The following is a 16,940-nucleotide window of genomic DNA, read 5'->3' on the forward strand; positions in this document are numbered from 1 at the left end:
ATTTTAATCCCTTTAAATGTTTAATCCCTGTAAATGTACATTTGTATAAACAAACAACAAAACACATAGTAAAGTTGCACATTTGTGTCAATTTAATAGTGAACATGAAATTGTTTTGTATAATATATCTCATCATTTGGCCGACTGAAATTCTATATAATAATTCTTGTGGCCCATGAAATGACAAAAGATGACAAAAAAAAAAAAAAAAAGATTGATATATCTGCGACAAGCGCGTACGGAAGCCACGGATGACTCACACAACCACACTTTTCAGGAACAGGCTTTAAACATTTCTTTATACATTTAAGAAACAAATTATACATAATCACAGAGAGAGATCCATCACAATCTAATGATAACTATATGGCGTTTTGCTGGTACACAAAGCTGACAGAAAGGTCCCTTATGTCTTGGGGGGGCCATCGCCAAAACTCCCATCAACATAACACACAATGATATATTTTGTACATTTCATTCCATCATAAAATAATTTTATAAATCTAGCAACAAAATGGTGTGTCAAGGATATGGCCTCTCCTGATTTTGGTACGTTTGATTTGGACATTTTGTGCAATTCCTCAAAAGGCACATGTCTATCACTAACAATCATTTACATAAATACAATTATGCAAAATGGTCTTGGCCGCACTGTGTAGGCCTTCGTTCAATATGATGCAGCTTTCTATCCAAATACATAGGCATACATAATGTTTTAGAACGGTTTAGAGAAGTAGATCAGTCTGTCAGCAAATGTGTTTTTAAAAAAAATGTTCACCAACAATTCTGGCAGTCATGGCATCCACATAAATTATGCTGTAATATTATGTTGAAGATCGGGAAAAGTTAAATTATACATAATGCATAAACATACCTTTGAGTTTCACCACTCAAATGTAGCAAACTCTGAACAGATACACCAATGATGAAAATCTAGGAATATTTACATAGCATAAATCAGGTTTTTATTTTTCTTCATAAATTAAAAAGTGATGAATGTATCATTGAAAATAATGAACACAAAAGTTTTTCCAAGCTTTGCTTCATCATTGCACAATTATGTTTAAACCGTCACCAAACCCACTCTACAATATGATACTAACAGTGTTTGGAGAGGGGAGGAATACAATAATCGCGCCTTTGGGGACAGGGGGGGGGGGATAACTGCTACTTGGCTATATTAGAACCGAAAAGATCCTAGAACAGAATCTCACAATACACAAGCTGACATCTAAGAGACCTGGCAAATACTAAATTAGGCAAGATCATCAACACAACTATCACAAATAATAAAGGTCACCATTATCTGACTAGACCCGGTGAGATATTCCAAATGCTGTAGCTGCTAATACATACGGTAGTGATATTGTCTGAAATTTTGAGCTATGAGGAAATGAAACAGTTCTGTCCTAATAAGATGTAACCACTTAAGTGGCTTCTTACCAATGCTGATTTCTGTTCAGCCGAGACCCTAATCACATCATATTTCAAATATTTGGAATGTAGCTCAACGACGGGGAATGACAATACAATAAAGCACAGATAAAAACATCCATATTTCTCACTTGAATTAAATCAAAACCATTCAACAGGACAAAATAATAGAACTGTTTGATTCCTAGATTTTCAATTTGTATTTGATTTTCGTTTTGGGACATCATTTTCAATTTTGAGCAACGTTGAGAATAGGTACATGCATCTTTCGATGAGATATCTAAAATCAGGCAGAAATAGGTAGAAATAGGCAATGTTGTTAAAACATATAAACCAAGTGACCGAAGGATAAAAACATGGATAAGATATTAAAATCAGCATACAATGCTATATCAGTAGCAGCTTCAACCAGTATAATAGAACAAAATGGTAAATACAAGTGGCCCATAGGTCCTGTATCGCTCACCTAGTTCTGCAATAGTTATTTACAGAAAACGACAAGAAAAACAATACCTGGTCTATCTGGTAAAATTTAGACCACATATGACCATCTACAATTCTTATGGATTAAAACATATTTTTGAACCATTCAATTCACAAAACAATTAATTAAGTTTGCCAAGGAATGTGTCATACCAAATTTGGTAAAATCTCTAGATATTCAACAGCAGTAGTCTGAAGATGTACCTGTTTTTTCCTTCTTCTCCAAAATGGTTATGGGTTGAACACTTTTAGATATTTTTCTTTATGCTACCTTGACCCAGAGATGCAGTACATCAAATACAATCAAATTCCTTTCAGCAGTTCTTGACAAGTAGTCCTTTAAGGAAAATGTTGACAAGGCCGGACAACTTGCCATGGCATAAGCTCACTTGGCCCCCAGGGGTCAAATGGGCTCAAAAACCAGACTTAGGTTTAAAAACATTTGCACAACATTTCATTATTTATCTTTGCAAAAGAAAGAGAGAGAAAAAAAATCAAAAAAATCCTGACAGCAGTATTACATTATCTGCTTCTAATACCTGGTGAAAATTAAAAGTAAGCCATATATTTCTCTATGGTTTTGATAAGTAAAATAGTGAAACAGCTGTCTGTCCCTTAATACAGCCAAAATATTGATTGCATTCCGATATGCATTAGATGCAGTGCAATATAAAAATTGCTAAAATTTCATACAAACTACCAATATTGCCATGCACATGGAATGGTTTTTGCCCAGAGTAATGGATTTAAATGTCCGAGAATCAGAAAATGGACGATACTACATGTCCACCATGCTGAAGGTAAATGAGTTAAAAGCACTTGTAATGAGCACCATGTATGAAGGGTTTCTGTATCAGTCATACTGACCCATCATGACTTTGATTCCAAAACTTTGACAAAATATTGGATATCAACAAGAATTTCATTATGAAGTTTCCACTCATTTTTAAGATGGCTATTGTTTGTGGTCTTGCTTATTCAACAAGTACAGTATAGTTAGAAGACAATGATTTAGGATGGTGTCCGACAACATACCCAGACTAATTGAAATCTCTACGACATGGGGAAGATAAGAAAAATCATCACAAAAAGATCCACATAGTATTGCATACATATAGTCTTACCCCACAAAGATCTACTTGCATGACGGAAATTTGCATCTAAACAATGATGCTGCCTCACATCCAGTTTAGGGGAGATAACTCTGGTTATTACACATAAATATACACTTGACAGCTAGTTGATGGGTCCTGTCTGAATGATATCCTACACACGAGACATGGTTAGGCATATATGGTAACCTTTGTCATGGGAGAAGGGGAGATTACTCTCATTCCTCTCCCAAAAATATTGTTTGCGTATATATAATATATGATATGATTTACGTAGGTCACGAATTAAGAGTAAATGAAGATGAAAAAAGAATTGTACTCGTAAGTATATACACACGACTTATAATATATATATATATATAGAAGACCAACAGGCTTATAGACCAATTCTCTGTACAGACACGAAGCATGATATTCAAGTGCATTATGATACACGAGTGCATTCAAAATAAATAGTCAAAAGTGTCATACTCGTATCAACTGTAATGGTTGTAAGTGTGTGGTTAAATCTCATGTAACTAAGAAATGATAACAATAAAACAAACCTAGATTTACCACAAAGGCCACAGTTTAAAACAGGGGTAGGCAGATATAGCAGGCTCCAATACCTTTACTGGAGCTAAAAGTCGAGTGAAACCATGGCAACCAGTTGTATTTGAGTCTGACTAGAATCCCTTCAGTGCCAGTGTGTGACATCTGGGTATCTTAGGGGAGGACACTTAAGTACTGTACTAACTAGAACATGCCTGAGACTTGCAGAGAGGACACCAAAGTATAGTGTTTTATAGAGCAGATACCTGATATTTGTAGGGAGGGCATTAATGCCCTTTTTCAGTAGAACAGGCTTGATGCTGCTTCTCTACAGAACAGGCTTGATATTTGTAGGGAGGGCATTGATGCCCATTTTCTGTAGAACAAGCTTGATATTTGTAGGGAGGCCATTAATGACCTTTCTCTGTATAACAGGCTTGATGTCCGTTCTCTATATAACAGGCTTGATATTTGTAGGGAGGGCACTGATGCCCTTTCTCTGTATAACAGGCTTGATATTTGTAGGGAGGCCATTAATGCCCTTTCTCTGTATAACAGGCTTGATGCCCTTTTTCTGTATAACAGGCTTGATGCCCTTTCTCTGTATAACAGGCTTGATGCCCTTTTTCTGTAGAACAGGCTTGATATTTGTAGGGAGGGTACTAGTGTACCAAATTAAGATAAAGTTCAATCACCACTATTTGCTGTGGTCAGGCTGTGCATAACAATTACCTATGTAGCCAAACACTCCGCCATAGCCGGTACTTCCAGATAGACGTTCATCTGCGGATGAGTCTAGTTGCTCTGGTCCGACCAATGGAAAACCAGATATGCACGTTTTCACTTTTTGTTTCTCTGTATTGCTTAAGTGTCTGGAAGTATTTATTCTAGTTGATGATTGGACTAGATATAATAATGGTGAGTTTTATAAAACAATGTAGACCTAACTATATGTACCCTGCGCTGCCTTGTGAACCCGGGTAATTGCTTTGTGAAAGAAGGCATTTCTGTACCCTACACAGTTTTTACATTAAGGAAATACTGGCTTCTTTAGTACAGGTGTGTGGGGAGTGACGGGGGGATGGGTTGCCTTATAGGCATAATAAACACTCGTCAATGACACGAATATTCACATGTAAGTAAATGACACTGAACAAAATTAATGTGAAATTGATTGACTAAATGAAGACATAATCAAACATAGATTTGATCTATGTATCTGAATATGTCTCGTCTCACTCCCAAATCTATAGGATGATCATATTTATAACACAGCACCAACTATCCTATTTTACTTGCCATGCACACCAGTCATGCATACAACAATGCTAAGACCACTCCACACTGGTAGGTCTTATCAACTAACATTAACGTACAACCATCATGCTTTTAAAAGAACTGTGTTAGTTAGCCTTCAGTATGGCAAGATGTGTCATGGAAAACTGGTCAATTTCATCATGGAATGTGTCATATACTGACCAACAGCTATATAGAGACTATAATTGTGTACCCTGATTTGGCCATGTATCTGATGTCAGTGTTCGAATCTACAGGTTAGCCTTGACTCTAATCTTGTGTCACAGCGATTGTCAAATATTTCAAAGCTGGCAATCTTTCCAAGTTATATTCATCATTGGTGTGAAAATATCAGTCTAACAAAATATAGTTGATGACTCTTAACAGGGGCTAAACACAGGGGAAAAGTCTAGAATGTAGTTATATTTCATCAAGTCTTTGGATCATTGAACTATGATCAATTATTTTTCCATCATGTGAAATCTCCACACAACCTTTGAAGCGAGAGATTTTCAGACATAGAAATAGCTCTTTAAAATTAATTTTGTACCATTTAATGCACAAAATTTCTTTACTAATATTCTTATTTCTTTTCCCAATACTACCTCTTTATACCTGAATTATAAGATTTGTAGTCAATATTTTTCTCCAATTGGGAGATTTATAGCCAGCTGACCCCTGTTGTATCTGTCAGGTTTTATTTGAAAGAGACATCCATCTTGTCACCAATTTCAACAAGTCTGAGATTTCTCTCATCTTATTTCTTCAGCTGAGAAGGCCAACATTGAAAATCTAACTCAAAGCAGGAAGTGGGCTTATCATAGGAAAATGAAAAAGTATTTTTCACCAATTTTTAATGATCTGCAACCGACAGGGGGAAGACTCGTCACCAGGTATTGGCTTATAGTCGCATAAATACAATACCAGTCAGGAGTAAAGGTTGCGTAACTTAGCTAATTAAATATTGAACACAATCCTAGCCATTGCATACAGTTTAATGACAATGTAGTGAAAATTAATATAATGGTGATGCATCACACAAAATCATTAGGTATTGCTCTTACTAATTGCAGTGTACATTCAGTATCGTGTGGCCAACAAGGAATGCACCAATCACAAACTATTTCACCCTACAAAACGATAACATGAAAACACGACTCTATAAAAACAAATTGAGGAATATGCAAGTGTTCATATCTGAATTAAAGTTTACTCATACCAGAAAGAAAAAAAATTATAAAAAAAAAAAAAAATCTTATATTATTATCAAATATTGATGCTTAAGTCAACACTTTCACCGACATTCCTTAAAGTACAGCCTTCTATCTATCACATATTATCTAAGTACAAATCACTTGCAAAGATTGGTTTTGTTTATGATATAGCAATATCCTTGTTACCTAAAACTAGTGTTGTAGAGTTTCAAACTTTGAGTTATTTAACAGTACATTGTGCTTTCACAAAAATCATCTAACACATAAAAACACAGATTTATACACATTCATTCAAATTCTGCATCAGAGACCCAATTCTGCAGGGAAACTTCTGCAGTATCTCAGAATTTCCTCCATACAATAGACTGTCAATAAATAAGTAAAACTTTAAATTCCAGAGTAAATATCTGCGTTGTAAAATTATAACAAAATGTTTTCAAACTTTGCTACACAATATTGTATCTGGAGATTTAAAGAGTGTTATATACGCTGAGAATCAAAATGTATATGTTTCTTAATAAATAACATATGTTGTACAGACACATATATACAATTAATATTTATATCATTATACATGTGAATTCAGAGTTGGTCCATTTCTCCAAAATTAGGTCTGAACAATTTTTTTTTTCACAAAAAAGTTTGCAATTAAAAATACAAGATATTTTTGTTCAAAATACAAATTCTTTTCAATAAGTTAAAAAAATATCACACAGAATAAAGGTATTATAATCTGCTCTATATTGTAATCTCTGTCTACATAAGACACCCTTGTCTCTCTATATCTCCTGTTACCATGACTACCCTATGGTTCAGAGCTGTGCTGTACATCATTTTTTACTGTCTATAGTAAACACTATAACTTGGGACTATGGCCAAAGTACTAGATTTAGATTCGTACTCTTTAAACACATTTCCTATTTACATTTGCAGATATATGGAACAAATGATTTATATTTCAGAGCAGCTTCCACAGATCATTACTACAAAATTATAACAAAGTTTTGGAAAAAGAGTCTTGGATATCACGTCCAGAACAGACAATATAAAGTCTTTAATATTTAATTATGAAAAAGCCAACAAATTAAATTGTACAGCTAAGACTCGATATCCTAATATAATAATCAAAATTATTTGGAGGCAAGATCGCCTGAACCGTAGACAGGAGTTATTCCCCTTAAAAATCTAACCCTACAGCTCCAGAAGATATAGAGACACAAGGGTGGTCCTTTCAGATCTCGTTTTAGATTTCGACACATCTACAGGAATAATCCATTATAGGCTAAATGTGGCTTCAGTGTAGTATACTTGTATAAATACATAACTCACAAACATTCAGACACACTCGACTAAACACACGAGACAGGTCACAAATACTTTGTTGTAAACACCAATGTAGGGGGATCTATAAGCTCAGACCATACCCACATTTAAATTCTATAGCACTTAATTGAATATTGAATTTATTTCCTACTAAAACGTAAATGTTTAAATTACTGTACACATTTTGAAAATTTGCGTTATTAATGCTTCATGGCTGGTCTTAACTCATTTATTTGCTGATCGGTGGGTGACCATTTTTCTCTGTTTTTGATGTTTCAGCCCTACAATAAACTACCATATCTATCCTCAAATAAGCTCCCCTACCCTAGTGATTAAGATAAGTATTTATTCGGTTAGGGCATTTTGTAATCCACTTAAAATTTAAAAATTGATGTTTCTACAAAAAAAAAAAAAAAAAAAGACAGGGACTTAATCGTGGGCAAGGGCTTATCTGCAGATAATATATTATGTATATCTAATCATGTTTAAACTATGTGTACAATGTAGCTGGTATGATAATGAAAATCTTGTATTGCTAGAAACATTTAATTGTAGTTCAGCTGGTAATGATTTAGACTAAAGAGGCTGTAGAGCTGGCTTATATTCCATCATTACACAGGCTTAGAAACGTTGATTGGTCGTACTTGTTTGAATTGTTTGAATGCTGTTGGAAGACAAAAAGCTAAATATCTAGGAAAAAACATTTTCCATGACAACAACAAAATATATATATTTATATATTAATCAGAGAAGCAGTGCCTCAAGATATCTTTGCTTACCAGTCTTGGTATAAATAATGATTTCTCCCTCCAAAAATACTGAATTATACATTTCCCTTACCTTGACAAAGTAGTGTAATAAATTAATGGTACACAAAACAGCTGTACCTAATACATAAATGACTTCAATGCGCGATTTGATATGGCTTTGACGATTGGAATCACTCCCATTGGCATAAAACACAGGTAAATATATATGTATGGCGTATCTCCATCATTTCATAAATAATTTTTTTGTCGCCCATCATGATTCAACTTTTTTTTTACATAATAGCAATATACTTGTGTATAACAATAACAACAAGCTCAAGTCTTTCCATTGTCGGAAATAATTTTTTTTTATAAATATTTGCACTATTTCCCTTGTCTCAAGGGTTTAAGAACTCCTCTTAACAATACTTTAATATCACAAAGTAACGGAAGGCGACACACATGATTGACCAACCCTTGTGAGGTGGGTGGCCTCGACTAGACTGCCAAAAAATGTACCCACATCCTATGGTATCCATGGCAACTTCCACGGCAACTGACATTTTAAAAGAGTCAATTCAAATTTCCATTGTGAGGAGACAGAGATGGTTAGGTAGTGGGGAGATTTCTGGCTTGTGATGGCAACTGTCGAGTCGTCACCACAGGGTTAAAACCAGATCAGTCCGAAGACAGTAAAAATGACCCAAGTCAGATTTCTGAAGACAAAGGTAAAATGTTGTCCTTTGATGTCTGTTTATGGATATATATTTCACCAGCGATGCTGATGATCCTGCTTACCGATCTCAACATCACACAAGCCAGCGTAGCTGGAACTTGTCAACCAATTACAAGCAAGTGAGATCGGACAGGCCCCAGTGTTATCATTCACCATAGACCCAAGATTTTGTTCACCATGTTCAGCACCATCCGACAGGGAATCATATCCTCACCATGTGACCTGGCTATCCATGTCAAGCCTCATGTGCAGCACCATCCAATTGCAGGCCTTCTTATGACATTTCACTTCAATGGTTCATCATCAAGCACTAATCCAAGAAGTGGTCTACATGAACAACAGCACCTAATATAATCAGGAGCACATAATTGTCACCCCAGTTTGAACACTTTAATGATATGAAGGGCTACAGTCGCCGTATGTCCTTCCTTGAGTACAACACAGATTCAACATAGGCAGTCGGTACAATGCTCTGTAGTCAGTGTCTTTACCGGTTTAGTGACACTTGTCTGGCCCGCCCCCCTGTATCCGAATCACTGCCTCTGTCATGTGTCCTTGAGCCTATCCTTGAGTCGCTGGAGACCTGTCTGTACATAAAGTACGAGGTCTGCTATACTGCTGTTTAGAGTCAGGGTCCCACACTGCTCATCCAACTCGGCAAACCACTCTGTTAACAAAACAAAAATTATTTCTCCAAGTGACATATAAGTGCTGACAATGCAGGTCTATTTTAGAATCAGGATTTATGAAGTCGGGGTTCAAATATTTAAGGTTAAAGGTTTTGATGATTAAAATTGAAAAACGTAATTCCAGAAATGAAAACCACAGATAGTATGACTGTACACCTAAGATAGATCCATTATTATGCAAAGCGGGGCTCAAATTTTGGTTTTGAAATTCTTAACGTAAACCTCAGCATACATCGTAACTGAAATACTCTGTAATACTATGCACCATTACCTAAATACATGATGGTGAACAGAATGTCATTTTACCTTTGAACTCAATCATGGCTGCATCGGCCTGGTCCCAGAAGTCTTGGCCCATGACCAAGTAGTTAACGGTACCAAGGTATTCCTGGGTTATGGAATGTATGCGTTGGGGCACGCTCACACTACCCGGGGATGACATGGCAGTGAGGGACACGACTCCTCCACCCAGCTTGGAGGGGGTGATTTCATTGCAGCTACCCTGTAGATAGAATATAACTTTAAATGCTACTACCACAAAAGTCAAGATACAAAACTCTGCTACAGTAGTTTGTTATAGTAATTAAATATTTACTTTTCTTTTTCTCCCCTTTTTTTCGTGTGTGCTAAAATTGGACATTACTTTTTCTTATTTTTCCTTTTTTTTTAATTAAGTAAATAATATTGGGGAAGGCTCGACAGGTTTACTGCACTTACCAGAGAACCATTTGAGCCAACACTACCAGAAGGGGAGGGGGTGGGGGACATCGGTGAAGGGGTGCCGGTTGTACGTGGCCAGCTGGTCTGGTGGGGAGACGGAGCATGGGAGGGGGCCGGTGGAGCTTTGGATGCCACCTGAAACAAAATCAAACAGAAAGGTGAAACACATATTCCAAAGACATACCTAAAATAATCCATAGACATTCCTAACATAGGTTTGATTTTATTATCAAGTATACAAGAATTATGGTCACATTTAGAAAATTTATAGAAAATTTCTGAGAAAGATATGGGGTATTGTACAAATATTTCTGCCTAGAATCTCATTGAAATCTTCCATATACATAAAATCCCACCTACTGTCTTCTAAAAGCTGAAATTCTCCAACAACATTCATAAATTCATAACAGAGAATTATCTTTGGAGAAAGCAGGAAGAGTTTGTGTGTTCTAATACATATATGATAAATATATACATGTTAGTCCTGGCAAAGATGTCACTGACAGACACCAATTATTTTAAAATCAATCTGTTGACCAACTTGGTATGAAATTTTAGAAATAGAAACTAGTTGCTTCCCCTACAACACAGAGAATAATTATGTTTTAAAGAGTTACTTCCCCTAGATTAGTAAATTCTTACCTTGTTATGCTCCTCTATGACCCTTTTGAATTTGAGCGCTTCTGTCTTTTTTAACTTGAATAATTTTTGGCATAACAATGACTGGATTCTAAAACTGCAAAGAAAACATAAATAAAAACATTCAGTTAAAGGTTGTTGTTTTTTTTATAAATTAAATAAGAAAAAATCTTAAATGACAACATGGAAGAATTCTATTTGTTTCATAATCTTATTTAATTAATACAATTCATGTTGATTTTCGGTATGTTAATGCCAAGAGCTCAAAAGTCATTTGAAACATTTTTCCCCAATACATGTATCTAATGACTTCAACATACAGATAATCATAAAATTCTTTGAGGGAACAGTGATCATCCTTATCAAGAGATGCTGGTTTGAAGTTCCTGGACATATTGGATAAGAAATGAAGTTGACAGAGAGAGAACGTCAATGTTATACAAGATCTATTGATAGTAACAGTGACCTAATTTTGACTTGCAAACTTGACTATGTACAACTTGTACAAGAAGCTGTAAGCATTAGTGTGAGTTTCCATCACAATTGCATGATGAAATTGGAAGTTTGTGATTGGTTCTGTAATAACAACAATAAACACCTGATGTCTTGTCCAGATGGGACAATAATAACGAAACAATATCACCACTCCTGGCTTCAGGATCTATCTTTCACTAAATTACTGACAGATAAGCCCATAGATTTTTAGCAGGGGATGGATTTATTACAGGACAATGAAATGGAATTTACTGTTAATTATACAGAACAGCAACGTAATATATCATTATATGGGTGGGCTTATTATCAGACATAGTTGGATTAATACTGCAAAAGGCAAAATCTATCAATCTCAATCATGAACATGTTATGCTGCTGTACCTTAATACTGCTAGTTTTTTCTCCTTCTCTGACATGGAATTGTCATTGGTGCTTCTAAACCTACATATATGCCTGAAACAAGAGAGAAAAAATTTTAATTATAAAATGTGATATCACTGTAGCCTGAGATTACAGGCCGCTGGATGTTTTTACAATATGATTTTAACAAAAGGTTCCACAATGCACTTGGAAATTGTCTGCAGAATTATTTTTTTTAAACCAAAATATATTCATTGTACTTGGAATGCCTCCTGCTGCTACAACCTAATCGGCGATTACTCGCTTTGCTGCCTTATAATTGATCATAAGCCGACATCATTGATTTTCCCTGGCATGGCCACAAATCTAGGCTCTGGGTACTTAATAGCTTGTATCAAGTCAGTTATAGGTCTGCAATTTCATTAGGAGCTGAGCATCCGGTCCCTTAAAGACAACATGTCTCCTGTTCCAATTGTGATTGAAGCCACAGGAAGTGTATACCTAGTAGGAAAACAGATGCATCTTCCTGAAATAAAACGGCTGCTGCTGCTGAGAAACATCTATAATCACCGCACTGTGACACGGCAGAGTTACAACACTTTAATCTGATACTCTAACAAACACTCCTTAAGGCTACTAAAATTACTCTCGAATCTCAGCTATTGTGACTTAAGAAACACAAAAATCTTTTTCGAGTCTTGCGTATTTTTCTTTTTTCTGGCATGATTAAAGGATTTCGAGTATGAAATAAGTGGAGAAGTGCATTCTAATTTCCTGGAAATTTCACAAAGATCACATCTATTTATTTCTTAAAGGCTTTGCTCTTCTCCCCTGGAAAGAATGGTTATGAAGACTGCCTCTCGCCCCAGGTGAAACAGACATTGGCCCCATTCCAAAAGTGAGACTTGTTATGGAGACTTTGCCCCTTTCCCCAGGTGAGAATGGCTATGGAGGTTTTGCCCCTTTCCCCAGGTGAGACTCGTTATGGAGGTTTTACCCCTTTCCCCAGGTGAGACTCGTTATGGAGGTTTTGCCCCTTTCCCCAGGTGAGACCAGTTATGGAGACTTTGCCCCCTTTCCCCAGGTGAGACTCGTTATGGAGGTTTTACCCCTTTCCCCAGGCGAGACTGGTTATGGAGGTTTTACCCCCTTTCCCCAGGTGAGACTTGTTATGGAGACTTTGCCCCTTTCCCCAGGTGAGAATGGCTATGGAGGTTTTGCCCCTTTCCCCAGGTGAGACTCGTTATGGAGGTTTTACCCCTTTCCCCAGGTGAGACTCGTTATGGAGGTTTTGCCCCTTTCCCCAGGTGAGACCAGTTATGGAGACTTTGCCCCCTTTCCCCAGGTGAGACTCGTTATGGAGGTTTTACCCCTTTCCCCAGGTGAGACTGGTTATGGAGGTTTTGCCCCTTTCCCCAGGCGAGACTGGTTATGGAGGTTTTACCCCCTTTCCCCAGGTGAGACTCGTTATGGAGGTTTTACCCCCTTTCCCCAGGTGAGACTCGTTATGGAGGTTTTGCCCTTTCCTCAGGTGAGACTCGTTATGGAGGTTTTAACCCTTTCCCCAGGTGAGACTGGTTATGGAGGTTTTACCCCTTTCCCCAGGTGAGACTCGTTATGGAGGTTTTAACCCTTTCCCCAGGTGAGACTCGTTATGGAGGTTTTACCCCTTTCCCCAGGTGAGACTGGTTATGGAGGTTTTGCTCCCTTTCCCCAGATGAGACTGGTTATGGAGGTTTTGCTCCCTTTCCCCAGGTGAGACTGGCTATGGAGGTTTTGCCCCCTTTCCCCAGGTGAGACTCGTTATGGAGGTTTTACCCCTTTCCCCAGGTGAGACTCGTTATGGAGGTTTTACCCCTTTCCCCTGGTGAGACTGGTTATGGAGGTTTTACCCCTTTCCCCAGGTGAGAATGGTTATGGAGGTTTTACCCCTTTCCCCAGGTGAGACTCGTTATGGAGGTTTTGCCCCCTTTCCCCAGGTGAGACTGGTTATGGAGGTTTTACCCCTTTCCCCAGGTGAGACTCGTTATGGAGGTTTTACCCCTTTCCCCAGGTGAGACTGGTTATGGAGGTTTTGCCCCCTTTCCCCAGGTGAGACTCGTTATGGAGGTTTTACCCCTTTATCCCAGGTGAGAATGGTTATGGAGGTTTGACCCCTTTCCCCAGGTGAGACTGGTTATGGAGGTTTTGCCCCCTTTCCCCAGGTGAGACTGGTTATGGAGGTTTTACCCCTTTATCCCAGGTGAGAATGGTTATGGAGGTTTGACCCCTTTCCCCAGGTGAGACTCGTTATGGAGGTTTTGCCCCTTTCCCCAGGTGAGACTCGTTATGGAGACTTTGCCCCCTTTCCCCAGGTGAGACTGGTTATGGAGGTTTTACCCCTTTCCCCAGGTGAGACTCGTTATGGAGGTTTTACCCCTTTCCCCAGGTGAGACTCGTTATGGAGGTTTTACCCCTTTCCCCAGGTGAGACTCCTTATGGAGGTTTTGCCCCCTTTCCCCAGGTGAGACTCGTTATGGAGGTTTTACCCCTTTCCCCAGGTGAGACTGGTTATGGAGGTTTTGCCCCTTTCCCCTGGTGAGACTGGTTATGGAGGTTTTACCCCTTTCCCCAGGTGAGACTGGTTATGGGGACTTTGCCTTTTTCCCCAGGTGAGACTCGTTATGGAGGTTTTACCTCTTTCCCCAGGTGAGACTCGTTATGGAGGTTTTACCCCTTTCCCCAGGTGAGACTGGTTATGGAGGTTTTGCCCCTTTCCCCAGGTGGGACTGGTTATGGAGGTTTTACCCCTTTCCCCAGGTGAGACTGGTTATGGAGGTTTTACCCCCTTTCCCCAGGTGAGACTCGTTATGGAGGTTTTACCCCCTTTCCCCAGGTGAGACTGGTTATGGAGGTTTTGCCCCCTTTCCCCAGGTGAGACTCGTTATGGAGGTTTTACCCCTTTCCCCAGGTGAGACTGGTTATGGAGGTTTTACCTCTTTCCCCAGGTGAGACTCGTTATGGAGGTTTTACCTCTTTCCCCAGGTGAGACTCGTTATGGAGGTTTTGCCCCTTTCCCCAGGTGAGACTCCTTATGGAGGTTTTGCCCCCTTTCCCCAGGTGAGACTGGTTATGGAGGTTTTACCCCCTTTCCCCTGGTGAGACTCGTTATGGAGGTTTTGCCCCTTTCCCCAGGTGAGACTCCTTATGGAGGTTTTGCCCCTTTCCCCAGGTGAGACTCCTTATGGAGGTTTTGCCCCCTTTCCCCAGGTGAGACTCCTTATGGAGGTTTTGCCCCCTTTCCCCAGGTGAGACTGGTTATGGAGGTTTTACCCCCTTTCCCCAGGTGAGACTCGTTATGGAGGTTTTGCCCCTTTCCCCAGGTGAGACTCCTTATGGAGGTTTTGCCCCCTTTCCCCAGGTGAGACTGGCTATGGAGGTTTTACCCCTTTCCCCTGGTGAGACTGGTTATGGAGGTTTTGCCCCCTTTCCCCAGGTGAGACTGGTTATGGAGGTTTTACCCCTTTCCCCAGGTGAGACTCGTTATGGAGGTTTTACCCCTTTATCCCAGGTGAGACTGGTTATGGAGGTTTTACCCCTTTCCCCAGGTGAGACTGGTTATGGAGGTTTTACCCCTTTCCCCAGGTGAGACTCGTTATGGAGGTTTTACCCCTTTCCCCAGGTGAGACTGGTTATGGAGGTTTTACCCCTTTCCCCAGGTGAGACTCGTTATGGAGGTTTTGCCCCTTTCCCCAGGTGAGACTGGTTATGGAGGTTTTACCCCTTTATCCCAGGTGAGACTGGTTATGGAGGTTTTACCCCTTTATCCAGGTGAGACTCGTTATGGAGGTTTTGCCCCCTTTCCCCAGGTGAGACTGGTTATGGAGGTTTTGCCCCTTTCCCCAGGTGAGAATGGTTATGGAGACTTTGCCTCTTTCCCCAGGTGAGAATGGCTATGGAGGTTTTACCCCTTTCCCCAGGTGAGACTGGTTATGGAGGTTTTGCCCCCTTTCCCCTGGTGAGACTGGCTATGGAGGTTTTACCCCTTTATCCCAGGTGAGACTGGTTATGGAGGTTTGCTCCTCTGCTATGGTCAGCCGGTCATGTGATCACGAGTAACCTCCCCCTTCTCCCTGTATAACTACTTACGTAATGAGTTTGAAGGTGTCTCGGTACATTCTGTACATTCGGAACACATCGGACAGGTGGTCACGTTCCATGGCATAGCCACACTGGATAAAGGACAGAACTGCCTCCGTATACATGAGAGATTTGGCCAGCTTATCAGTCTGCTCAAAACAAAAAGTTAACGTCAAAATGTAACGAAATTCTAATTTATGGAATCATTTCATTTAAAAGAATAATTATAATTCAATAACACACAATAACGTCACAGAAAATTCAACTGTTTACAGGATTAAGAAGAAAAAAAAAATCTAAATTGATAATGTCAGTACTGAATGCCTTTTATCAATTGATGAACCAATACTGAACTTGTTTACTTGTACAACAAAAATGATATTTTTTTTTTTACTTTTCATAATTGAAACAGTAGAAGTTCATGTTAATTAACTGGGGTATGAATACAATAACAAACCAGATTGTCAGCATCGTGTTTGAGTTCCTTGGCTCTACTGAGGAAAACATCTGCTGGGTCCAACCTGCTACAAAAAAGTAAAACCAGTCATTACGTTATTACACCTAAGTACTGTTTACATAGCTCTGGTAAATAGTATAGTAAATAACATTAGGAGGGAAATAAATGACAGGACTTTTTCTCACTCATTTCGGATGGGATCATGTTGACACATTTTGGGAAGAAAATTGGTGAATTGGGAAAGATTTTTTTCAGGAGTAAACTGCAAATTATAGGAATTTGGCTTTAAAATGAAAAAATTCCATTTGGGAATGGGGCCCATTAACGACCCAAAATAGCCCTCAGAAAAAGCCCTCAATGGTCACATACGAGAGGGAGTCACTTAATTTAGGCGGTCGTTAAGGCAGGTTTGATCGTACATACATTTAATTTGCACAAAGGTTGAGGTGTAAAAATTGATGATGTCTGGTGACAATAATTCTGTTATCAGGACCACAGTCTACCTCAACATTTGTGCTGTAACGCCTTTGTATACATCCTCTGTAGTAGACTACCATTATTTACAGTCTGCTATAAGCCCAGG

The 16,940-nt window shown here is 38.8% G+C and overlaps 1 protein-coding gene across 1 annotated transcript in view; it reads right to left on the minus strand.

Annotated features, from left to right (window-relative positions):
• Positions 1-69: 69 nt before the first annotated feature.
• Positions 70-16,940, minus strand: part of LOC117329620 (AF4/FMR2 family member 1-like) — a 30,366-nt gene continuing 13,495 nt past the window's right edge. Inside the window, exons 4-10 of the mRNA XM_033887643.1 lie at positions 16,358-16,424; positions 15,910-16,049; positions 11,803-11,874; positions 10,930-11,023; positions 10,285-10,422; positions 9,874-10,069; positions 70-9,545 (exon numbers count right to left, since the gene is read on the minus strand). Of these exons, the coding sequence (XP_033743534.1) occupies positions 9,424-9,545; positions 9,874-10,069; positions 10,285-10,422; positions 10,930-11,023; positions 11,803-11,874; positions 15,910-16,049; positions 16,358-16,424 (829 nt within the window). The 3' untranslated portion in view covers positions 70-9,423. The remainder of the gene's footprint in view (positions 9,546-9,873; positions 10,070-10,284; positions 10,423-10,929; positions 11,024-11,802; positions 11,875-15,909; positions 16,050-16,357; positions 16,425-16,940) is intronic.

This window comes from Pecten maximus, chromosome 6 (assembly GCF_902652985.1).
Source record: "Pecten maximus chromosome 6, xPecMax1.1, whole genome shotgun sequence".
In the NCBI taxonomy this organism is placed as follows: Eukaryota; Metazoa; Mollusca; class Bivalvia; order Pectinida; family Pectinidae; genus Pecten; species Pecten maximus.